Consider the following 27,288-nt stretch of genomic DNA (forward strand, 5'->3'; position numbering starts at 1 on the left):
ACATGTTAAGCCGTGTTCGGGAATTTAATGCAGCAAATGTTTTTTAACTGAACTTTCATAAAATGTTCACATACCTTTGGTTTCTTTATTCGATGTAGTTTTGGCATGCTGTGTAAGTGTAAGGGCAATACAGGGAGTGCTGAGGGATTCTCCCTGCTCTTGTGCTAATGCAAGAAGCTGAGACAGTGTCATCTGACCAGGCAATGACACACCAGGGCACATAGAGTGCTGCAATGTTTGCTGCGGAACTGACAATCCTGACATAAATGATGCTGTAGGTGATGTTGAATCTGTAAAGAAAGAAAAGAGATATGCCTAAACATTACACCCTACGCTGTTGCAGCTACCAGTGACGGCTACAAATTTTTGTTGGATACAATAGAAGTAAGTTTATGTCTGCTGTTATAAGAAATGCTAAAGTGATCTTTGGAGTTCTAAATATCTATATACAAATTTGCAATGCTATTTAAGGTAAACAGACATGAACAGGAATTCATCAGACAACCACTGCAGCCCACTCTGTCAAAGAGACAACGGTATACTTGCATATACCACAAAATATTGGTATTTTCATGAGACTTTTACACAATACCTTCATTGTTCCCCATTGAAACCACACGTTTATATGAAACAGCCTATCAGGCTAAGTCCAGAAAACTGCTACCCATTACATTAACCTGAGGATGGAAACATCATACATGTTTTATACCTGTGAATCCACTTGAACGAGACTTCTTAGCAAAAGGTGATCGACTGCCAGCAGCTGCAGCATTCTTTGCATCCTTGACTCGTTTGTCCTTGGCTGTTACTCCTGCTGCCACAGACAACTGATCGACAAGTCCTAGTCCGATCTCCCATAACTCCTTCCGTGATTCCTTGCTGCCACTAAGACTTGCCACGTTGTTTTCACTGACCTTCGTGTCTCCCAACAAAGGAAGCAAATTTCCTGATGCTGAAGAGGAGAGTAGAAAATAAATACAAATTAAAACCAAACCTTCACAAGCACAAACTCATGTGAAGATGCAAAGTAAATGCAAATTCATGCGTATGCACGGGCAAAAACACAGAAAAAAATCTGCTAGTGTATCTCTTACTCGCTTAAATATCACTTAAAATTGCAACAAACTTGCGCAAGTGAATAATCACACATTTATAGTTATTTTTGTTAATAATGTTCGTATTTCAATGCTCAGGAAAAACAAGATTAAGATAAGTGCATTTACAGCAAGTATCTATTGGGATACAGATTAACAACTACCCTTTATCATGCAAATCTGAATTCACAAGACACTTTACAAATTTAAAAAAATGTTCATAAATGATCACATAAAAACTAAAACAATATTCTGGAAGACATAAGACACTATAAATAAAACTTGGTTGCTGTGATATGACACCTTGGATTCAAGTCCTGGTGTAGGCCGTGGGTTCAGATTTTACTAACCTGACACATGTTTTAGTATGTCAGCACAGGTTGCCTGTGTGCTTAGATACAGAAGTTGATGCTGGTGGCCAACACCATAACGAGGTTGGTATGGAGCACTCATTGTCACAGCAAGACTGCTGCGCTGAAGAGGGAAGTTGGCTTTCACAAACACGAAAAGCTTTTCATTCTCCAGAAGGAGTTGTAGCACCAAGCGACGTGTAAAGCCAGAAATTCCATGCAGAAATGTGACATCTGAAATTAGAAAATGACAAGCAGTACAGTAAAGTATGGTAAGAATTACCATACACCAGTCTAATTTAAGCAGATAAACAAGACAATATCAATTCTCCACGTGAAGCAAAAAATAGTGTTTTCTAAAGAAAACAGTTAAGAATAATCATCTTTACATTCATATTAACCAGTGTGTAAGGCTACAACACCACTAGGCAAATGACTTTCAGAAATTGGCACCATCTGTCTTTCAATTCAATTAATTAAAAATTAAATCCGTGGCGTAACAGCTCCAGAGAGCCAAAGCCGACTAGCTTGACTGCTGGCCTCACGTTCACATGCCTAAGCAGAGGTGAACGATCATCCAACCAGATATAGGGTGATGTGTGGTCAGCACAACGAACCCCCAGCCATTGCTAGCTTTCCTGACCGGATTACGCTACTCATTGTAGCTCCCCAATTTCCTCACGATGCTGGGTTGGCACCGGTCCCATACACCGGTCGAAAGCTCATGAGAAAATTTCTTCTCCCCCGAGATTCGAACCAGAGCGCATTTCGTATCGCCGGTCCGAAGCGTGATGCCTCAGACTGCGCGGGACTTTCTGTCTTGTCAATTGTAGCATTATCTGACGATGATTCCAACAAAATATTTGACTGTACTGTTGAATTAATACATATATTTAACATTCAAAATTGGGGGGGGGGGGGGGGGGAAATTTGTGAAAGGAATCAACTAAACTGAACAGATATATTTTTGTACACATACTTAGGTTATGTTCTACAAAACTTACACAAGCTTCATTCAAATACATAAAGCTGTTCATTGTGTATGAATTACAGATAGTGTGCATCACTAAATGAGACATGGTATGACAGAAGTAAATGTTGAATCACACAGAATATGGATGATGTTGAAGAAAAATATAAGGAACTACCTTAGCACTGTACATAATACAACTGCTTTTCTTCTTCCTATGGAAATCAGTTTAAAAGGTTCTTACTTTGATGCACAGTCTTCTGCTGGCTGATTACATCACAAAGAACCCTGGAAAGTAACTGCTGATTCGATGGATGGCACCAACAGCATCGAGACAGGAACTTGACCGTAGCAGATTCCAAGGCAGAAAATGATTCACTTGTGAGGTCACCCCTAAGATCAACCAAGAGATGCATACAAGTATATCGATTAGCTCATTTTATCACCATTTTCTCCACTAAGTGCCTGTATAAAACTGTGAAAGGTTCAGAGAGTATGAAGGAACAGATAACCTATTCAACTTTATATCAGTAATTACGAATAGTAATTATATGCGCCATCTGCTTCAACAATCAGTAACTTTTCATTTTGCATTTGTGGGTTTTTGTATGAACCTCAGTGTAAACAGTGATTCTTTCCAGAAACAGCATTAACCAATTGATCTTTGCAATGGAGATGCATTGTGTTTCCTTTGTGATGAGCACTGAATCTTTAAATGTTATTTAGACATGCCTTGGTTTCAAAGTGTCGAGCAATTTTCTAGCCACAATGAAGTGATGGCAAGATCAAATTACATGAAGATGGCTGTTTTCTGGGTTGTGTTCTAGTCTGGTAAAAGTTTACTGACGTTTCAGAGGTATTTGATGATGGAGGCAGCAAGAACCTCTAAAATGTCAATAAACTTCTACCAGACTAAATGATGCTACAACCCAGAAGACAGCCATATTCAGACTCACGACCATGAAAACCTCAAATCCTACATCAAATTTGGTATCTTACCTTGAAATTATTAGACTAAACTGTTTTGTTACAATCCGCATAATTGTGCAGCTAGCACATTCTGCACACCATAATACATAAAAAGCCCTTTAAATACACATGTACTACATTAAATGATGAGCCGGGATAGCTCAGTCAGTATAGCGACTAGCTACGGGCTGGACAGCCGGGGTTCGATCCCCGACGGGGGCAGAGGATTTTTCTTCTAGCCTCTGCGTCCAGACCGGCTCTGGGGCCCACCCAGCCTCCTCTACAATGAGTACCGGGGTCCTTTCCCGGGGGTAAAGCCGGCCGGGGCGTGATGCTGACTACTTACCCCCATCTAGTGCCGAGGTCAAGGAAGAGAGGAGCTTATACCTCCACTCACCCCAAACGCCTACATGGCGTATAGTGGGACAAACTTTACTTTACTACATTAAATGATATCAAAATTTTGGAGGAACATACTGCCACCAATCAGCTCTAAAAATTTAGGTAGTATGTTTCTCTGAAGCAATGGTATCTACCTGTAAGTCCAAAAGGGGTTACAACCCAGAAGACAAGCATCAAAAGTTAACATGTTTCTAATTTTCATTAAAGCTCATAAAATGGACTAAACACTTATATATACTGGAGAATTGTAGAATATGTCATCAAATTTACACAAACTGATTTATAAATATACACACAAAAATTATTATTTACCTGCTCTGTCCTTCAAAATCCCCACTGTCAGCAGAGTTAGATTTGTTGCACAAGAGACTCAGAAGTGGCAGCCAGAATACAGAACCTTCAGCAGAGCCCAACCAGTCTCTCATGTGACCTTCAGCACACACTTCTGCAAAGAAGTTGAGAACCATGGCCATCGTGTCAACTCTCAGCATCGGCAAACCTGGAATAATAATAATAAAAAGCACTGATTATGCTGCAAGATTCAATCTTAAAGACTGCAAGTCACATGCAGGACTTACATAAAATTAAAGCAATCGGAAATACATTTCAATTACATGTAAAAAAAATATTAATTTTATACATAATTTAATAGAATTATGAAATTAAAGGAATAAGAAACCTGAACTTTATATCAGTAACACAAACAATTTTATTCCACATATATTCAACAAAACTGCAACAGTTCAGAACAGAAAAATAATGAGATCAAACATCGCTATAAAATTAATCACTAGTAAAAAAAATTAATTAACTAACTAGATCCGAGGTTCCCAAAGTGTGGCCCCTCTCCCCTGAGGGGGCGAGTGGTTTTCTGGGGAGGAAATCTTTTTTTTAACGAAATATGGAGAAACATTTTTAACATCCTTTACTTGGTTGAGGCAGTTTAGTTGTCTTACAGTGCTATATACTCATAGCTAAATTTTATGTCAAATCTGTTTTCTTGCACTTGTTCTGGAAGGGGGGTGCAAGGTATAAAAGTTTGGGAACCTCTGAACAAGATGGTTTACCGAACCCAAAGGTTCATCACCGAATTAACCAAAGCCCTCCACCGGACCCTGTACTGGGCCAGCAAAATCCAGTCTCCTTCAACTCCTATCTCCCATAGATCCCACCTGAGATTATTTTAGACCAAGTCTGCAGATGTTAATGAAATAAACATTTTAGGTAACTTTTCTAGAATATTTTGACCTTTTTACAAAAATTCCTTCACAATTCTCATGAACATCAAACCAGCTCCGAGCCCATATATGACATGTTTATAAGTAATGGTGTGATTCATTTAACAACCCTGTCAACAGAACAGACCATAGCACATTGGATGATAGGATCATTAATAAACAATAAACTAAAAAGAATATGGAAATAAGTAGTTGTGGCTTCATTCAAGGTACAAGGGTTGTTCAGGAATGACTGGGACTTGCCTGGAATATAGGCCAAGAATATATCAACCACATAACCACACTTCAGTCTTTTCCACATACTCCCCACTGAAATCAAAGCACCACAGCTTTCTTTCTGGCAACCTTTGATGGATGCAGCAAACCAGTTTTTTGAGATAACACACACTGACTCACTCACTCACTGATACTAGTCTGCAAGCTGTCATCGTTCGAGAATTGGCGGCTGTGCAGTGGCTCACATATCTTCATCAGAAAATACAGTAAAGAATGGGAATAGAAAATTCTGTTGTTGCATGACAATGCCAGACTCCGTACCAACCATCAAATGACACGGCTGAATCGCAAAGCAGAGTCCATAAGTCAGTACTCTCCAAAAGAATGGGTGCTGTATCCGTCAGGAAGTTACAAGAAAGATAGCAATGATACATTGACCTCAATGGGGAGTATGTGAAATGTGATTGTGCAGCCATCAACTTTTAGCCTGTATTCCATATGAGTCCCAGTCACTTCTGAGCAGCCCAACATATGCCTGGAGGGACAGCGAAAAAACACAAAAATCCTCAACTAGGATAACCGTTCTTCAGGCCAAGATTTAAACCTGGAGCTCCTAAACACGAAGCAGGAGTACTAACCACTAAGCCACAACATTTAGTAGATAATGGTATCAGTATTATGCCAGAGAGCTTGACATATTCCATTTTATAATACAATATACGCCAATGATAACAAACCACTGGCATGTGAGATGAACTGGTTGTTATGTTACTGACAGAAAAAGGCATATCATGATGGCATTCCAGTATTTTAGTAACAAGACTAAAATAACTTCCAGTATTAGAAATTACTCGCCTTTATTGACTGTTAAACATACATAAACACAAACTGGAAGTCTTCATGTATGATACCTATGTGAGAAATGGTTCTGTAGGACAAGATGATGATTGTGATATCCATTTCAGAATATTACAGTTCCACACAGAATAAATCAACACAGGGTTGCAAACAAATTAAGACAGATATAATAGACACTGGAAAAAATATATAAATAAACGCTAGGTGTTGACTGAAGATAAATTGGATGAAATCAGTGCTAAGCTTGAATATACTCTAGAGAAATTGTTCGTTTGGACTTTGTACATCATTTAAATTATAAAATCACAAAATTCCAACATTTCAAAAGCTGGACCCTATGTTAATCAGGAGTCAAAGATGGGGGAAGAGGACAGAACATTAACCCATTGGGACCCTCATATGAGCTAGCTTCAGAAAACAGCTTTTGAAATTCTAGACTTTTATAAATTTATAATTCAGACAATGAACATAGTCCTAAAGAATGATTTTAAACATAAATTTTATTAAGTTCAACTTCCAATACTATCATTAATTTCCATAAAACTGTTAAATGACATCAAAATGTAGTTTGGTGTACTGATTCACGTGATGTAATACAGATATGATCAGTTTCAAAAGAACACACTACTGACCTTGAGAGTTTGTAAGCAGATGATTTCTTCCCTCCTTTCCACTTGCCTTATCTGCATCTGTCATTCGCGACTGGTTCACTTGTCGCTTTCCTGAAGATAAATTCTGTTCCTTGTCATCATATCTGTGGTTATTCTTTCCAAAGCATTGCATCCAGCTGCAAAATTCTGGTAGAAAAATAAAGAAAATTAATTATGTTGTCAACGCGGTTTTCCAAGTTCTAACAATTGCTTTCAAGTCAATTTGTGAGGCAATGCTTTTGCCCAAGGTAAGAGGTATTTTTTTTGTTTTGGTTTGTTTGTTTGTTTGTGTGAGAGGCGGTGGCTTTTGCTGGGACAACACTATTACTTGCTGTATTCTCTGCCTGTTGTGTGTTATCTCATGGGCCTGAACACTAACAAAACACTCCTCAAAGCACCACTGATTTGTATCTACGATTCTGAGAATGTACATTCCAGCAGATCACTTGTAACTAAGACAGGCCTGCTTATTTACTACACTCACAGTACAGCAAAAAAAAGTAATCAGACTGAAATAAAACAAAAATATGCAGTAAGAGTATTGTTCCGTGAGAGGCAGCTACAGACACACTGAAGAGTGACCCTGGCAGTGCTGCTACCATAACCAATTGGAATTACACTGTTATTTCGTATGGACATGCCTCGTGCATTTGCGTATTAATGCCTTATCAGAAACCAAACAATGGAACATGTCAACATCAAGTTTTGTGTAAAGCTGAGGAAAAGGAACATTGAAACATATGAAATGTTATGAATGGCTTATGCGAACAAATCTCTGCCCTGAGCATGAACATTTTGATGGTTTAAGCATTTTCAAGAGGGCAGACAGGATATAGAACACAAACCTCGCAGTGGACAACTGAAAATGACCTCCAACCCCAAATTAGTTGACAAAGTGAGCAATTTACTCGAGTGAGATTGCCAACTGATACTCGGAATCATGGCAAGTGACCTAAATGTGAATAAGGAACTGATATGGTCCAAATTATCACAGACATGGAACATTCGTGTTTGCAGCTTTTATATTGCAATATGCCTGCTCACACAGCGATCAATGTAAGGACATTTCTGGCAAATAAACAGGGTATTGCAGGTGCTCAATCACCCTCCATATTCTCACAACCTGGCTAAACCTTGTTTCCCATGCTGAGACTGAGACTGAAGGTTGACGATGTGATATAATTGATGACATTCAGACAAATGTGACAGCAAAACTGTATACCATCACAGCAGCCGAGTTTGCCAAGTCTCTCCGAAGAGTATATGAATGCTATAAGTGCATTCAGTCCGTAGGGGACTATTTTGACGGAAACGAGTAATAAACATGTTGCGACATTTATTTTATTTCAGTCTCATTACTTTTTTTTTGCTGTAATGTGTATGGTACATTGATCACTTTCATCCATCAAGTTATACAGTGTTACCAACATATGCCACTATGTCACCAGATAGTATCTGAGCAAGTTATGCTCATCATGTAGTGACTTTGTGCTCATTATGTATATCTAGCAGAGTGAGAGTGGATAAATTTACCACTTCTAACAGCTACATATATAAAGTTCAAAACACAGCAAAACATCACATACAAGGCAGTATCAGGCAGCAAAAACAGTGTAAAGCTAGTGACATAGAAGTATGGAAAAATCACAGATATAAACAACAAGATGTATAGAAAACAGATAGAACAGGGCTCTTGGTAATCCATCTCCCAACACAATACTCACTATGAGAGAGGAATCTTGGCATGATAGCAGAAAATCAAAGGACAGAATTATAGTTTTCCTAGCAAGAAATGCTGATGATCAGAGCAATTACCACTCCTTGTCATGGGGAAATACCACAATCCCTGTTGAGTCCAAAGATGGCATAACAAATACAACAAAACATCTGCTAAACAACAAAGCCTTCAGTGATCACTGCTGACATCTTCATAAGCTAAATGACATTACATAGATCAATGTTCTGAACACTGAGGACGGACATCTTGCCTAAAAAAGTGCAAAGGCTGCGGTGCTCTTTCCAGCAAACTGTCACCTTGAACATCCAGACGAATATATCGATTCTGACAAGTAACAATAATGAAAGCGGCTAGCAAATACGGCAGCAGCAATGACTGATGCACAACTGCTTCAATATGTTAATCAATTAAGATAGAATATGAAAATTTCTGTCTTCTGGGTTGTTGCGCCATGTAGTATGGTAGATGTTTACCATCTTCAAACTCACCGCTGTGATAACCTCAAATCATACAAGATAGAATATCCTTCACATTCAAAGCCTGGAATATCATGTTTGAGTCTTGATGTTCCCATTGATGACACAATGCTGGGCGAGATAAAAGATGATTGGTAATAGCAGCAACCTCATGCTAAGTTTATAGATTATGGCATGTGACAATGTTACAGAGTCATGTGCAGTCTAAGCAGCAGACTAAATATTACAGAAACAGCAGTTACAGCTATGACAGGTAAAGAAAGAAGAAGATAACCGAAAGCCACTACCATCCTCAATACTCTTCAAGCAAGAAATTATCTAACAAAGTAGAAGACTGACAAGAGTATATAACTGGTATGTGCAGTAAGACAGAAAACAGATTTTACGAATTAAGGGAGAAAAAATAAAAACAAACCAATATTTATGACAGCAATATCCTTAAAGATTAAATGATGCAAAGACCCTGTTTTAACATATCTGATGAAAACAATGATATATATAAAAATCTTGTAACAAAATTGTAAATATAACAAGGACATAAAATTCCATATAAATACTGTTACGTACAAAATTAATGTACTTTCATCATGAGAAGTACAGCATGTTATCAGCATTTAATGTTCAATTTTTCATCTTCCATCATTTTACGATATCAATGGCAAAACATAAAAGAGGAAATTTGTCTGTACCATATTTACAATTTGTGCAAAAAGTTTTCAATCAATTTAATGTCACTGTAAGTTATAACATGTCCAAAGAGGTTGAACTTTAACAGGAGAAACAGAAATGACAGATGAGCATACAAAAATGACAAAGAATTACTGAATTTCCTACCTATAATTGTTCCCTGTCAGATTATTTTTACAGCACGCACATCACTACTACAGCAGAGGATTACAAATAGTCATACCTACGTCACACAAACCATAAAAGACATTAATATACCGATATTAACAAGACTACTCTTCGAACATGATTACTACTTGTATGGCATTCAAAGAGCAATACTAACCTAGGACACCATGTATCAAGAGAGTTGGTAAGCCTGAATCCAACAACTGGTGAATAGCTGGTGGTGACTGACACGCCATTGCTACGGTCATCAACTGACATTCACTCAGCCTCATTCTATGAAGGTCCTGGATCATCAGATGATTATACCATTCTCCAATATCACAACTTTGTTCATTCCCTATAACCAACTCTTTTGAGTCATCCGAGATTGAAGCATACAATTCATCCAATTCATGGTCCTTCCTATACATAAAACAAACAGTAAATTATAAACCAGGCAAACAATATGAGTACTACGATAGTTCGCCAACAGCAACTTCAAGTTACCTGTCATCAGAGATGGAAGCACTGTGGTGTGTTGCCAAGTTGGGTACCAACACACCCATACGCTGAAGCAGAGTTGGAAAAAGAGCCGGTTTAATGTAACACATAGAACACAATAATGTGTCGATGGCTTTCTTTAATGCTGAATGTGCTGGCAAAATTAATGTCCATTTGTACAGAATACTGGAAAAGAACAAAATTACCTTTCACAAACATGTTTACAAAATTTTCTGAATTATCCACACATCTAAAAACAATGGGCATCAATATTATATGCACCAGTTGTGGTCTTGTGTGGGATATGATGTTTTCTAGTCTAGTAGGTGGTTACAGAAGTTCTAAGAGAAATGTAGCACCTCTGACTTTCAAGCTGATGTAAGGACAGGAGTGTGACGTATATGTACGAGGCGCGTCCCAAAAGTAAGTTTCCCACTCGTCCCACAGCTAGCAAACCTTATATTGAGCGAAGCGACTGTGCATACGTGATAGAGCAATGACGTAGCATGGCGCATGCACTAACGGTACTTCCCGCGTTCTCACAGTAGCATCGTTGCAGCTGTTGAAGATGGAGGTTCTTATTCCAGCTCCCGCCGACTGTGAAGTGCGGTCAGTGATAACGCTAGGCCGCACACGGCTCGACGGACAGCAAGTCTCCTGCAGGAGTTCAGCTGGGAGGTGTTTAATCATTCACCCTACAGCCCGGACCTCGCTCCCAGTGATTTCCATCTTTTCCTACACCTCAAGAAATTCCTGTCCGGTCAGCGTCAGCGTTTTGAGAATGACAGAGAGGCGGAGATGGTTGTCACACAGTGGTTCCAATCCCAGGCGGCAGACTTCTACGACACAGGTATTCAAAAGTTGGTCCCACGGTATGACCAATGTCTCAATTCCGGTGGCGAATATGTTGAAAAATAGCTGGACACTTGCTGTATCTGTTGCAATAAATATTTCCATGAAATTGTGTTTTGTTTCTGTAAACGGCCCCAGGGAAACTTACTTTGTAGACCAGCCTCGTATAACGCCAATGGAAAGAGGAGAATAAAGGAATAGAGATATGGAGAATGGGATGGTGACTGGGAGATCCCATAAAAGGCACAGGTCCAAAGATGGACCCTGTGAACAATAACATGCTGAAAAAGTCCGTGATGAGTGGTGAAAGGAGAAAGGCAGTCCATAGGGGCAAAGTTAAGAATGGTAAGGGAAGTGGCAACTACAATAGGAGGCTGGGTGAGCCCCAGATCTGGTCTGGATGCACAGGCTAGAGGAAAAATCCTCTGCCCCATCGGGGATCGAACCCCGGTCGTCCAGTCCGCAGCCAGTCACTAAACTGACTCAGCTATGCCTGCTCATACTGTGGTTACTTACCTGAACAAATCTGTTGTAACCATTCCTGGTAGATCATAATTGACTCCAGACTCGTGCCCTGCCCACAAGATAGCTGCAGCACTATGTACGTATGCTGATGACGGTGACCATATTTCAGCACTTCCAGGTTGCATGTACTGCTTATTCTGCACATTAAAATAAAAACACAGTAGTAACAACATGAAAATGAAAACCACGCAAAAAGATACTGATATGTAACTTTGCACATCTCTCATGTCCTTCATATATTACTAACACGCTTTTATGTAGTCAAGCTTATGAACAAATTTATAAGTCAGAGACTTAAGGTCTCATATATTTACAATAACAGAAATAAAGCCCACTGGCAAAAAGTTCTAACTTAACAAAACTTATTTAGTTGTAAAATATTTTATAAAGAAGGACGTGACATAAAGAAACTGAAACACAAATATTATTCTGGCTGTATATTATAAAATCTAATATTAAGCTTAATTAATTTGTTCCTTTCTGTTGTATTGTAAATTTTTACTATTTCTACCACTATTATCACTATCGCTATCATCACTACTAATACTATTATTCCTCCTGTAGGTCAACATACTACAGAAAGGATAGTATTATATCAAGGATATCTGAAGGGGGAAAAGAAAACACTTTAAAAATGTACTATGATCTGGAGACAGTAAGCCAAATCATACACCTGTTTGCTAAATCATATACAGTGAAACCTCGATGCATCGTTTTTGGCGGGGGTGGGAAATAAAAACGATGAATACGGAAAAACGATAGTTGCGGGAAAGCTTTAAAATTTTTTAAAACAACTGAATGTTTCTCTTTCAAAGTTACTTCTTTTTACCAAAAAAAAGTCTTTAATGGACAACTGGTTTGTCGAAACTTTACGTTTTAGGCCAAACAGAGCCCTTTCCACGTTCAAAATGTTTTCCTCGTCACGTTCACTAATATTATGCGCATAAAAGAACGACTTCACTTTTGCCAATGCTTCGGCAAAACTCGGCACAGCTTCGGGCTCGCTGGATGGAGGTTTCACTGTATACACAATTATGACAAAGAAAAAATTTAATTGTAAGCATAAATATTGTGTAACAATTAACAAAGTCTACAAAAAGCGACTACGAAACCATATATTTCAGTTCTTTGTGAAATGCGTTAAAAGGGAGAATAGTAAACAATGTTGGGAATCAGGAAGAGGGTAAAGACAATGGCATGCAACTAAACAATAAATTGCACAAACAATATTATAAGATAAGAAAGTTGTTCTTCTGGGATGTTATTCTGTGTGGGATAGTATGTATATACCGACAAACTTCAAATATTATAAGAATTAAAATCAAACATTATGTCAATGTTTAAGCAAGTGCTGTCAGAGCTGAACATACCTGCACAGCTGCACCTGCAGTTTCATGCAACCAGGAGAGCAAAGTGTTCACTCTGTCTTTCGTGGCCTCATCCTGTGTGGTGCATAACTGGTACAAGAGCTCCACTACTGAATCTACAACAGCAGATGTTGATGAACTGGACTGACCAACAGGCAATGATCCTGTGGAATCACACATGAGACTTCACTCATCCTCCTTACAAATATGAAGATTACTTAAATAATACTAACACAAAAAATTCTCTTCTTTTCTAAACAACACAGAAAACCCACAGAAATTTCCAAACGGCTAATCCTCTCTGTGAGGGCCTTCATTAGACGGAAACAAAATACACATATATATCCAAGACAATCTGTAATCGAAAATTATTTTTCTAAAATTAGAAATAAAAATAATTTATTCATCAAAATATTCAAATGTTGCACATTTCTCATATATTTACAAATTTCTTGCTTTGTTATGCAAATGTAAATTCATACACAAAAAATGAAATTTCCTACAATATATATTTCCAGACCAAAAGATAATCCTGGGATGTCCTTGGATGCAACATAAATAAGTAAAATGACTTGACACAAACTGCACCAAACTCAGACATGTCGTACATTGCATGTTTTAGTTAATATGCTGTTTTCAAGCAAGTCTTCATTACAAACCACACACAAAAATGAAGTTTAGTGTTCCATATTATGACTGGCTGAAAAACTGCAATGCCGCAAGAGAGACAATCTGCTAACATGAGAGAAGACGATCACGGTCTTCTGATTCATGTTACTGCGTACTCTTGTCGGTGAACCACCTCTTAGACTAAATGGCATCACAACAGCCACAACCTGAAAGACTGTCCCATATGTAACAGAATCTACAGGATTTAAAGAGATGCACATACCTTGAAGAAAAGCTGCCGCTCCATTTCTAAGAAGAGTATTTATCTGCTTCAGTCCCAGTTCACGATTATGTAGGCCAAGTTTAAGCAGAACTCGCTCCAAGTTGGGGGTAAAGAGTGAAGGTGAAGGTGCAGGAATCAACAACAGACCACAACATGCTTCCAGAAGACCAGAAACACTCGCTGTTGACGTGATTACTGCGGTTGCTAACTCAGACTCCTGACTGGGCAAACTAAGGCAGTGGTGTAGCAACCTTAACCAGCCCAAACTGCAAACATTTAATTTGCTTTGATGAAAATGAAACAATCATTCTTCCATTTAGGCTCATACATTCTAGTTTCATAGTGGATAAATCACTCTTTTGGTTTTTTCAGGCGAAAGTGGTTGCGACTAATTCTATTTCAAAAAAAAAAAAAAAATCCTATTCGTATGGCATGCAAATGTAGTCAAAAGTGTATTATTACTATACATTGAGTGAAATTCAACATCAGTCCACATCAAAGTATTATCTCCATTTAATGCACATCATTCAACTTTACTGCCTGGGCTAAAAAATGCATTCTCTATAGTGCTACCATCTATTAGAGTTTGTAATAAAAATGTCAACTGGCTGTCATAATTTAGAAAAGTAATTTTTGAGTGAGATTTTCACACTTTTGCCAATGTTTCCAAATTTTAAACATGTATGTGAGAGTAGAAATGTTTTTTTTTTAAAATATAATATTGGGTATGTGATTCACGGATTGGTAAGCTTAGTAATATTTTATTACACGCATAACCTAACCCCCATAATGAGTTCTAATGTTTATTTTAAAAATACATTCTTTCAGGAAAGCAATGGAAATAATAGCACAGAAATAGAGTTATATAACATTGTGTTGTAAGAAGCAAAATGACTTGACTCAACTTGAAAACTCGTAGTTTGCTTATCCCTAGTAATCGTTCACGTAATAAAAATTCATGAAAGTGTAAACTGAATTCAATGCCTGCAAAGTCATAATAAGAAGCAGAAACAATTTTACAATTTATTCTACTTTTTTATTAATTTCATAAGAAATTAACTGAGATTTAGAACCTTTTGTTTCAATTGAGAATTTTCAAAGCAGCACTTTGCCTGACGATCAAAAAACTGAATGTGTATAATCGCAATACCTTGATTTTGTGAGTTGTTCTTCATCTGGGACATCCATATTAGCAGTCCTAAAAACTGTTTCACCAAAGGTAGTAGAACCGAGAAGTCGAATCTGAGATAATCCAATATTAGACGAGTCACGTGGTTTATACAGTCTCACAAGAACGCTAGTGACTATCTCAGGCTGAGGCAGACTGAGGCGAACAAAGGTGAGTCCACTTGTTGACAGTGGCGGACAAACTGGGACGAGACCTGAGCTGCTATCCCGAGACACTTCCACAGCTACAGCTGATGGACAAGCTGGAAAGATTTGCAACAAATACATGGAAGATGTACTCACAACATCTAGGGCACTTCCAAACTAAGTAATTTCTTTAAAGTCACAATGGGTGACAAATACTCAAAGAGTTATAATCACCCTATGTGAAGCTACAGCCACCTTAATTTTTAGGGTCCATAAGACTGAAACGAGATATTATGATCAACAAACAGGGGTGAACAAATTCTGGGCATTAGGCTGCCAAAGGGCTTAGAAATTATGTGGTAACAGCTACTGCTCCGTGACTGGATGTGTAGAAGATGGCCGTCTTCTCAGCTGTGCTGTGTAGCCTGGTAGAAGTTTACTGATGTTTCAAATGTTCTTGCTGTTCCCATCATTGGGCCAGTTGGTAAACTTCTACCACACTACAACCCAGAAGGCAAACATCTACACACTTGCCACCATGAGAACCTAAAATCGCACAGACTACATGTAAAGGTGGCGACTGACTTGTAACATTTACTTGTAATGTAACATTCGCGGCGAGCATGTTACATTACACCACAACCGGTGAGGCGTATCGAATGCTCGTTTTGAACGCTCAGCTCGACTGTGCTCATGTGTGCTCCATTCATTTCATTCAATATGTCGGACGTGGAGGTTGTGTTATCTTTGTTCCATTTAATACGCTACTCTTATCTAAAGAACTCGTGAATGCTCGTTACGACGCCGCTCGACTGACTGACTGACTGACTTGTAATGTAACACTCAAAGGGATTCGCGAAAAAACCGACAACACGATGGAGCGCCCGCGAGCGTGAGCGGCTCGCATCGAGCGGCTCCGCTCGCTGTCTTCACTTGTGTAATGCTCGATTTGTAACACGTTACATTACAGGCAAATGTTACAAGTCAGTCGCCACCTTATAGTTTGCAGAATATTTGAACACTAAACACATTCTTATTTAACCTGACTCACAGAAGTCTGATTGTTGGTACAGCTTTGAATCAAATTTACCAGGACCTATTAATAATGTTCTTATTCTATCTACCACCTCTAAACAGAAGAAACTGTAATTCAAATCAGTTGTGTTTATGAGGATCATCTATTCCTGGTTATTACAATCACCAGACTGAATATTCAGTAACTGCGTTCATTCTCCGCTGAAGGGTTTAGCGTGAAAACTTTCATTTCTCATTTTCATACCTCCACCACAAAGACCAACACACGAACTTACATTTTCACTTCAAATCATTCCCCTCAATTTTAAAACTTTCCTGAACTCAATTTATATTTTTGGAGGTACATAAATTGCATCTACTACAAAACCTGCAGAGTTGCATGCAGAATAAAGAGAAATGTCGTTTAATGTAACTAAATTCAAAAGAAGTTATGACCTATCAGAATGCTTCTGCACCTTAACAACCCATAAAAGGTACTTACTCGCCAATGAAGTGAGGTGCGGCTGTAACTGCACCTCCTTCAACAACACGGCACATGGAAGAGTCAGAGTGAGGTCTACCCAAGTTTCATCTGGATAGAAATGATAGGACCAGGCTGGAGTTCGTGCTCTTCGATGAGGGGGCACAGACTGTATTAAAACATCGGCTGGTTGAGCTGTAGGATTGCTTGAACTTATGGTACCTAAACAAGCGATATTTCCAATTAGAAATTATTTTTGAAGCAGTATTACATAATTCCACGACAGTCAACAAAAATCTTCCAGATTCCATTCATGGCTGTAGTAACCTTAGTAAAGTTGTCCTCATGATTAATTAAAATACATCAAATATAAAGGTATGGCTCCAGACACATTCCTAACCTCAGCACCAGACAGAGATGAGTGGTCAGTTTAATGGTGTGACCGCTACGTGCTACCAGCATATAATGGACAGGCTAGTTATTACAAATTCAGAGAAAATTATGTGTTGTATCATTTTTAGTATGACTGTGTGTGTGCACGCGCACATGTGTGTAAGTTTTGTGCACATCACTTCCTTTCCTGTTTTCACTGCAGGTGAAATAATCTACTCCCTCTAATCCACATATTACTGTATGGAGGAGGAAAAAACAACAACAACAAACAAACAAACGCTACACAACAGAAATTATAATCTGAATTTATATAACATGTGATTAAAGATTTCTGTGTGTGTGTGTCAAAACTGATTTTTGTATACAGTTTCCTATTAGTCACTGAACATGAATCAAAAATATCCAGAGGAATAAATTTTGTTCTTTATAAGTAATGCAACAAAACTAAACCAAAACTGCACAATCAGTACAGCATCGATGTAAGATCTGTAACTTTCACATCAACTGAATGTTATGAAATCCTCTTCGGCAATCAAGTCATGTCAATGTCGAGTTAAAACCAACATTTTGGAGATCAGGTCTGATAATGGAGACAGAGTTAAGATTTCTGTCTTCTGGGTTATTGCGCTGTGTAGTCTGGTCGATGTTAACCAACGTTTCAGAGGTCATACTGCCTCCGTCATCAGGGCGATGAATATTCATCGCCCTGATGACGGAGGCAGTATGACCTCTGAAACGTTGGTTAACATCGACCAGACTACACAGCGCAATAACCCAGAAGACAGAAATCTTCATATTCACCGCTGTGAGAACCTCAAGTCTTACGAGACAGAGTTAGTCTCCAAAATATTTTTTTTAACTCAACACTGGCACGGCTGATTGCCTGAGAGGATTTTATAACAACGTACAGTAACTGCTTACAGGCTGGACAATCGTTGTTAATTTCTTAAATAAGGCAGGTATTATTCTCTTTATCACCAGATTCAGATCAGTTCTAGTGCCCAATCAGCCCAACAATTCACTGGATTCCGTAGATTGTTTCTCCAGACAGTGGCTACAACACAGAGCATGCCACTCACCATCAACTAGTGCCAAGGTTAAGAATCCATATACCTCCATTTCACTACATGCCTTCATGATATGGTGCTCAATAAACTAATGCAATAAATTATTCAAGTTGCACCCAGAAATCTGTTAACAGGGCAAAACAGAAGAGTACATCTAGGCTGAAGCAATGGTCACTTTATCCGCGTAACACCTACTGTCATAAAATCCGAACAGACAAAAGCTAGTTCTAATGTTAAGAAATGAAATAATACGGTCTGAAATGGAATAACTGTGATTGAAGATCAGTGCAACTCACCTAAAGGAGCAAAATTTAGGAGTCCCTCATACATCTCAATTGGACTTGGCAGTTTTTTGTTGTTGAGGGAACTGCTAGGGGGAGCATGGCTAAAATGTTGCATTACTACAGACACCAAGCTTGGATGTGCGTTTATCAGGGCCTGGTTACTCTTTACCAGATTCTCACAGATCACCTTTGGGAAAACAAAACATATATTTATTTATTCATGTATACTGCAAGTAGGAGGTATCAACAGACAATAAACTTTTAATAAATTCTACCAACATTCCATTAAAAAACACTCTATTTTACTAGTGAAGAAATAAAAATAATCACCATTAGCAAAAAGTATAATTTTAAAATGAGACCAACTACTTCTGCGGCTCTTATGAACACGGTAATGATCCCTTCAATTCCATAAGACACCGAGTGTACTATCAATTTCTTGAGACCAATGCTACTCCATGGAGTTAGTGTAGTTACTTAGCTCTGATACCCCTATCAATGTTCTTCAGTTAACAAATACAAAGGAGAAGATATAACATAAAACTGAAATGAACACTACTGTTATGAATATACATAATACTATTTGAGATTCATGTGATGCAGGAGTTATATTATTATTATTATTATTTAGTGTTCTGTCTGACGACAGGTCCATATGAACAGGATCCTTCCATCCTTTTCTCAGACTGGGACCTGTTCATATACGTTCTTGGCAGATGATCCAGAAGTGGTTTGCCATTGCCTTCTTCTGTGTGTGAATGGAGTAATTGTTGGGATGCCACGGAGGAAAACTCCGTGTTGCCTAGACCACGGCCTTGCCCAACACAAGTTATAAATTCGGGCACCGCCGGGAATCGAACCCGAGACCCCAGGATTACAAGGCCAGCGTTCTAACCGCTAGACCACCGTGGCTTCCTCAGGAGTTATATAAGACACATTAAAATCAAAATGTAATTTGTCCAACAACAATAGTACAGATTCTCCAATATTAAATTTCAAGAAACCTTGTTCTGTAGATTCACGGATGAAACATATAGACAGATGACGTTTACATTACGCATTTCACACGTTTCAAGCAAGGAATAAAACGGGGAAGACAGGTGAAAAAGATGACGTTCAAAAGACTGGAATCATGAAACACTTAGGATCAGTATGTACCAGCAGAAATGATTTCACATTTCCTGCAGCTGCATTTGTAAGACCATTTCTTCACAAAAAAGTGTTTTCAAGTTATGTACAATAACGTGATTTATACATACCCTGACACCCCCCATTCTGTTGAATTCTTCCAGGGCACTCTCCTTATCTATTACTCGTAAAATAAACCACAGAAGAGGTTCTGAGAGCTGCATTACACCAACTGCACCCACAGGAGGCTGCGCATTGCATGCTGAAACAAGTATCAGTTTAAGTCTAAAAGATCCTGATAATGATGTGTTGCAATCAACTCAAGTATTACTTTGGACCTTGTCTGTTGCCTCAGTTTTATGTTAAAAACCACACTGCATCAGAGACTAGATCTGTCCCCATCATCAGATTAAGGTAATGACAAAACTGGTGCTCATTCTGGTATGTCCCTTAGACACAATAAGCACCCTTTTTCTTCTTACTTTAATCTGATGATGGCCTCACTTATTGGTACCTACACCTTGCCGTGGTCGTGGGGCTTGAGTACCTCAGTGACCCCAAGAGCTATGCTGGCGGTAGCATAGCTACTGGTAGGGCGTCCCTAGCCAGATTGGTCAAGGGGGAGAGGTCAGACTACGACAGGTACCCTGGTCCTCCAGGTTGGGGGTTGGTTGCAAGGCTAACAACCTTGCACCGTAAAAAGGAAGATGTCTCGAAACCTCAATCAAAGCCTCGGACAGACAGACCTAACAGAGGACCGAATGGAAGAGGAGAATTGAGGAGGCCATGGACCGAATACAGACCGGAGAGCCATAGAAAAAGAAAGAAAGAAAAAAAGAATCTGATGATGGAGACAGATCCAGTCTCTGAAACAGTTGTCTAAAAAACTAAGAAGATTGACATGTCCAAAGCAGAATAGTTAAGTTAAAAGTAACAGTTTTTCTTAGTAACTGTCCACCATACAGTACACCTATATATATATATATATACCATGTACAAAAACTGAGGTAAAATTAAAGCAGGCAATCTCAATTTTAAAGTGATGCACAGAAAAACAGAGGCACAAACAATATATTCATTACTAAGACAAATACGCATTATCTTGATTGTTCTTTAAATTAAATGCAATTCCTTTTTTTCAGTACTTAACTCTCTGATTTTAGAGGACTATCTTAGACAGAAATAACTAACTACTTTATAGAGTAGACACCAAAAAAGTATATATGGAATGGGCAGACAGTTCCACAAATTTTAAACCTTTGCATGGGATGGGAGTTAGAGTTCAGCTTCACTCTCTAGCTAATTTAACCTCGTGTAAGAATGCACGGAACCCACTTGACACAGGAATCAAACCACTAAACATTGTGCGTGGCAAGATGGAAATATCTATGTAAAGCCTGAAAACTGCTGCAAACCACATCTAAACAGATTTTTTTAAATCATAAAACACATGTTTTTTGCTTATATCACAAAAACATTGTCATCAGACCTTGAAAACAACTTACCAGAAGACAGAAAATCAAACAAGGGCCTGAGGATCAACTGTGGTGAAGTAGCCTTCCGAGCCAACATGGCCAACAGCTGGAATACAGCATCCCCTACGGACAATGGCTCTCCAAATTCACCCAGTGCCAATTGTTCAGGGGGTGCAGCAGATCCAAGAAGCATTGCTAAGGTAGAACCACTGCAGCCTGCCAGAGCGCTCAACAGTCTCAGCATAGTTGGATGATGCTGCAACACTACAGAATTACATAACTTCATTCAAGATTCAGTTTGGCTTACATTTTTAACTACATACATGCTCCTAATTGTTGTTTACTTCAGCTTACCTGTAATATCACATATAAAAAATGTAGTCTTCTCAAGAAGTGAAATGTTAATTTCTTTTATAACATTACTTTAGTTACTTGAGACACATTAACATTTCAGCTAACCTCTCTGACAGATCTTTAAATTTCCTGTTGGGTCATATGAGTGCCAACTAAGAATAAAAATTATTCACGCATGTTATGCATCTCAAGGGTGAAGATACATGAGTGCATGGAATGAAAATAGATGTGCATGGAGGAAAGTGTGTTCAGTAACATATTTTCCAATACAAAATTCACATGCACTGTCCAGGAATAGAACTTCGGGTGCATGTTACAATCCAGCATTTGTAATGTAACAGTTTCCTTCATGACATACTTTGAGATAAACACTTATCTACAGTTTGTAGAATTTCAACCCAAAAGTTTAGTGTATTATCTGATGCACTCAAATTAATTTACATTAGTGTAAATCTGTAGAAAAGTTACAACAGCACTTACAAATATAAAATATGAGGTTTACATCAAGTATTTATCCTCATCTTATACATTCATTTGTATAACACATGAATGCAATGTAGTGAAATCACTTTAATTCTGAACTTTTTGAGATGGAAGAAATTTAAAATTCAGGGAGCTGAACTGATATAAGAACTGATCCTTAAAGGGGGGAAAACCCATAAATAAAATGGTATCTGCTAAATTATTTAAAGGCATAATGAAGCAGAATTGAAGTTGTGGGAATATGGGAACACCTCACTCATAAATGACTTACCTGTATCTGCAACACAAGGCACCTTTACCTCCTGCCTTACACCCTGCGGTTGACGTACATCAACAGAGTTCTGTTGTTCAGCAGCCTTATGCTCGTCCGTCTGACACATATCATTGTTATCCAACTGGGAATTTCCTGCTGCTAGGTGACCTGACTGACAATCCAATACCTCCATACTCTCTGCCTGCCTAACTGCCTACAAACCAAATGCATATAATGAGCTCTACAGATTTATGGGACTTATAAGGAGAATAATTTGAGATGGAAAACAGTACACCGCTCCCAGAGGAAATTATAGCAAACCCCTCATTCACTCTTTTGCGGGTATTAACGAAAAACAGTGTAATTGCAAGATATAACATAATAATAATTACCTTCATCTGAAATAATCTAGGTAAATTATTAAGGTCTGTATGAACATTATTAATACAATTTATAATCCCCATGAACTATAACATACAGAAGACGGCCATCTTCGTACTCACCACTGTCATAACCTCACATCCTACTAAAATTAGTATTCTCTTCAATGTTATGGTGTTTTTTTGACTATTTTATTCAGAGCTAATAATGATAATCCAAATTGTTTCACAAAGGAAAGACAAGTCCCCATGAATGTGAAAACATCCTGTTACTAATATGTTGAGTTTTTGTTTTAAGGAAATAGTTTTTAATTTATTTTGTATTGTAAACATGCTTTATCAAAGACATCAATTCAAATAAAACAACTGCATAGAATGCAGCATACTCAGCTTGAAAGCTAGAAAGACCCATGGAAAATGGTAACTGAATTGTCGGAGTACACGTTAGTTGAAAACAAAAGCTGACCAGTTCACAACAAAACATGTATAAAACCTGTGATTTCCAAATGAAATGACATGTATTTGATGGAAAATTAATGGGACTGAAAAATCATGGAAAAATGTACATTCTAGGAGCATAAATATAAGGTTTTAGTTTTGTATCTTAATGCAATACCAGTACCTTGATACATCTTGATAAAAAGTGTTACCATTTATAGTTTATAAATAAACAATATATCCATCTAAAAGTAACTTTCATCAGTCAGTTTGGTTTTGGAAAATATGGGGCTACGATGAATCCACTGGCTGTATTATCCAATATCAACAATGCCGCATTTAAACAACGACATTACGCTGAGATTAATTAATGCCATTAAAACATAAGAAATTACGTAGTTCTATTTTTTGACTCCTCTGTGTTTATTTATATTTTATTTGTAGTGTTCTGTCTGACGACAGGTCCATATGAACAGGATCCTTCCATCCTTTTCTCTTCTCGGACTGGGACCTGTTCATATACGTTCTTGGCAGATGATCCAGAAGTGGTTTGCCATTGCCTTCTTCTGTGTGTGAATGGAGTAATTGTTGGGATGCCACGGAGGAAAACTCCATGTTGAATAGACCACGGCCTTGCCCAACACAAGTTATAAATTCGGGCACCGCCGGGAATCGAACCCGAGACCCCAGGATTACAAGGCCAGCGTTCTAACCGCTAGACCACCATGGCACACCTCTGTGTACACTAAATAAAATCAACAGTAACACTAAACCTATTGTTGGTTAATGGATCATGACTAGCTTACAGCTTTGAAAACTCAGACAGTGAACTTGGAACAGGAAGATTCTCAGCATTTTCCAAACAGTAAAAACTACTTCCTTGACAAAAGCATGTCAGAGGTTAATTCAGTCAAATATTAAAAAATCTGTCATTGGAGTTTACAATAACTTTAATCTAATTCTTATAATCAGTTATGGTATTTGTAACACATAGTAAACATTAACACAAATGAGAATAATTGTAACATTCTCATATAAATAATCATTGCAACTTACATGTGTATGAGAGACCAGAGGTGTTTGGATCAATTTGTTGACTAATTTCAGCAAGCTGCATAGGAGAGCATCCCATGATGCTGGTTTTCCTTGCTTTGTTTCACCTCCCAGCACAGAAGCAAACAGGCCACCAAAACATGAGGAAGCAATCACATTCGATTCTGATACACTGCGACATTTAACTTTCTCTAGGCTCAAGATATATGTGTAAACCAAAACACCTGTGGAGAAATCATAAGTTATACAAATGTCATGTTTATATATACCGCATACTCTTAATATCACTCTGAATAAAAACTTAATTGAATTTACATCCTGAACTAGTTACACTAGCGCTGAACATCACCATTTCAATATTACAAACAGAGCCATTAACTAACTAACTAGATGGCTTACCGAACCCGAAGGTTCATCACCGAATTAACCAAAGCCCTCCACCGGACCCTGTCCTGGGCCAACAAAATCCAGTCTCCTTCAACTCCTATCTCCCATAGATCCCGCCTGAGATTATCCTCCCATCTACGTCTAGGTCTCCCTAGTGGTCTCTTCCCTTCAGGTTTCCCAACCAATACCCGGTGCACACCTCTTGTCCCATCCATGCGCGCTACATGCCCGGCCCATCTCATTCTTCTCAACTTAATCACCCTGACAATACTGGGGGAGCAGTACAGATTTTTAAGCTCGTCATTGTGCAGTTTTCTCCATGCCCCATCATCTTCCCTCTTAGGCCCAAATATCCTCCTCAACACCCGATTCTCAAACACCTGCAATCTGTGTTCCTCCCTCTGAGTGAGAGACCATGTTTCGCACCCATACAAAACAACAGGCAAGATTATTGTTTTGTATACTTTAATTTTCAGGTTCTTAGAAATCAGACGGGAAGACAAAATATTTTGAACTGAGAAGTAGCAAGCATTTCCGGAATTCAGTCTCCTCCTAACTTCCTCACGAGTATCATTTTGATTTGTTATTGTTGTTCCCAAATATTTGAACTTTGTAACCCTTTCAAAGGATTTATTAGCCACCCTAAGATGATTTTGCCTGCCTGTCTTCTGATGACGAGATACTAACATGTACTTAGTTTTTTCTGAATTTACTTCTAGCCCCACTTGTCTACCAGCCTCTAGTAAAACTTCTGCGTTCCTCTTTATTGTATTCATATCATCCCCCAATAAATTAACATCATCAGCATATGCCAATAGCTGATGTGTCCCATTCAATTGCAAACAGAGCCATTGCCCAGTGTAATGTCACAGTGAAAGAGATTTGGCCTTTATGCCATTTTTGTATAACCTTGTACGCAAAGAACTTCGGAGACTTGAATAAGAAATGTAACTTACCAACTGATTCAAGAATACTCATGGCTGTGCTCAAATCAATGTTAGCAAAGTTGAGATTGAGTAGTAATTCAACAAGTTTGCACTGAGCATCCAACGGTCCCTGTCGGTTAGCCAGGGCTCCTGAAGGTTGTACTAACTGATATACTAGTTTCAGCAGTAACTCTTTAAGTTTATTTCCATATTTACTGGTAATTGTCACAACATCACACCTCATCTGTAGTCTCACAAGGAAATCATGGAGGGCATGACAAACAGATGGTCCAGCCTGAAAATTCATCGAACAGAAATAGACCAATGAATACTTTGACTAAAAATGCAAATTTCAAATAATGCATAAAACATCCCGTCTTTCATTTAAAAAACTGTCAGGTATTTCTACATACCCCCCGCCCCTCCAATCCAATTACAAGTTTACACAATTAACTAATTTACTTACGCATCCTTTAGCAGAGTAAGTTCCAGTGTTCAATCCAGAACCAGAGAGAAAACGTAGCAACATGGGCACAAACTGTGGATCACCAACAATTATCTTGGCCATGCCTCTTAGCGAGTTTTCAATTTCCTCTACTGTCTCTGGTGCCCAGGAGGCAGCTGCTTCTGGTGATCCAGCCTCAGCAAATGGAGTGTTTGCTAACATTGTTAAGCTCTGAAATGCCAAACACCAAGCTCGCAGAGAGATGCCAGGATGCCATGCAAAGGCAGCCATTAGTCCTGACACTGCATTTGGACTGAGATATATACAAGGAGAAACCCCTGGGTCAAATGTTCCTAACACTCCCGGATCACATGCAGATTCCAAATTCAGGGTCAACCACAACTGTAGCACCAATTCCAGATTTGTCCATGAGTTCTGAAATATGAACAAATTTTCCTTAAACATTCAATCACACAGTAAAAATTAACAAGTGCACAAGATCAAAATGAATTAAATGTATCACAAAACCAAAATATGGGACAGGTTTCTGTCCGGCAAAAATATTGTATTTAGGATGGTATGTTTTTTTGCATAATTTTTTTTAAAAAATATGGCAAGTGGGCGCCTTGTAATTATGGCAAATGGAGGAGAAAACATCCAGATAAGCAGGGTACCTACAAATACAGATTTAATAAAAAGTTCTGCTGTAAGAAGAAGAGATGGGATATAATATTAAAATAATATTAGAAAACAGGTATGTGGTTATGTGAACTGGACTCATCTGACTCAGTAGAAGAACCAGTAACAGGCTCTTTCAAACATGGTGACAAACCTTTGGATGCAAAAAAGGTAGGTAATTTCTTGAGTAGCTAAGCGATTATCAGTTTCTCAAAGGACTCTGCTCTATGGTGATACGAGAACAAAATACTGTGACAGTCCATACTGTAATAATGATGAGAATTATACATACTTGCTGATGTAATTCTGTAAACACTTTGTCAAAGCAAGCAGTCAGCATTTGCAAGCTGTCAGGTTGGTTGCAATCAGTTTGTTGCCAAATTACTAAATTAGTCTCATCCCACGCAGAAGAAGCTGGTTGTCTAGCAGTTTCAGGTGGAGGCTGGATTGCTGCATTCACACTGACTGGCAAATTATAAGCTCCTAAAGCTGTCAGTTTGCGCAACATCACCTCAGCACTTCCCTCCACTCCATATTCTAGTCTTGCATCCAAGGCAGTTGATATGCTTGAAGTTGCACTAACAGGTACACGATTTGCAGCTCCCTTTCTTAGTAAATTTCGCCCACGTTCTAGTATGTCATCCAGGAAGTCTTCCAGCTCGCTATCATCAGATTCCAACAGTGAGGGTAGCTGGAATCCATTACTCTTGGAACATGAAGGTCCTAAAAATTATATTACAATAAATCCTATTACATCGCTCAGAAACGTTTCATCTTCAGAATTTCATATACAGTGAAACCTC

General features: G+C 38.4%; 1 protein-coding gene across 2 annotated transcripts in view; it reads right to left on the reverse strand.

Moving 5' to 3' along the window:
* Positions 1 to 27,288, reverse strand: part of Bruce (BIR repeat containing ubiquitin-conjugating enzyme) — a 101,952-nt gene that overhangs the window by 17,821 nt on the left and 56,843 nt on the right. For both annotated transcript variants that reach the window (XM_087348367.1, XM_087348368.1), the window contains 21 exons: positions 26,778 to 27,208; positions 25,829 to 26,242; positions 25,393 to 25,657; positions 24,053 to 24,273; positions 22,197 to 22,392; positions 21,119 to 21,352; positions 19,745 to 19,875; positions 18,498 to 18,672; positions 16,763 to 16,963; positions 15,083 to 15,362; positions 13,933 to 14,198; positions 13,044 to 13,204; positions 11,665 to 11,810; positions 10,303 to 10,482; positions 9,974 to 10,218; positions 6,730 to 6,894; positions 4,098 to 4,284; positions 2,659 to 2,807; positions 1,445 to 1,678; positions 710 to 952; positions 75 to 290 (listed from right to left, as the gene is read on the reverse strand). In XM_087348367.1, the coding sequence (XP_087204493.1) occupies positions 75 to 290; positions 710 to 952; positions 1,445 to 1,678; positions 2,659 to 2,807; positions 4,098 to 4,284; positions 6,730 to 6,894; positions 9,974 to 10,218; positions 10,303 to 10,482; positions 11,665 to 11,810; positions 13,044 to 13,204; positions 13,933 to 14,198; positions 15,083 to 15,362; positions 16,763 to 16,963; positions 18,498 to 18,672; positions 19,745 to 19,875; positions 21,119 to 21,352; positions 22,197 to 22,392; positions 24,053 to 24,273; positions 25,393 to 25,657; positions 25,829 to 26,242; positions 26,778 to 27,208 (4,740 nt within the window). The remainder of the gene's footprint in view (positions 1 to 74; positions 291 to 709; positions 953 to 1,444; positions 1,679 to 2,658; positions 2,808 to 4,097; positions 4,285 to 6,729; positions 6,895 to 9,973; positions 10,219 to 10,302; positions 10,483 to 11,664; positions 11,811 to 13,043; positions 13,205 to 13,932; positions 14,199 to 15,082; positions 15,363 to 16,762; positions 16,964 to 18,497; positions 18,673 to 19,744; positions 19,876 to 21,118; positions 21,353 to 22,196; positions 22,393 to 24,052; positions 24,274 to 25,392; positions 25,658 to 25,828; positions 26,243 to 26,777; positions 27,209 to 27,288) is intronic.

The sequence above is a fragment of the Zootermopsis nevadensis genome, unplaced genomic scaffold (assembly GCF_977971745.1).
Source record: "Zootermopsis nevadensis isolate Lab colony 2312 unplaced genomic scaffold, Znev_1.0 Znev_ptg000013l, whole genome shotgun sequence".
Lineage (NCBI taxonomy): Eukaryota > Metazoa > Arthropoda > Insecta > Blattodea > Termopsidae > Zootermopsis > Zootermopsis nevadensis.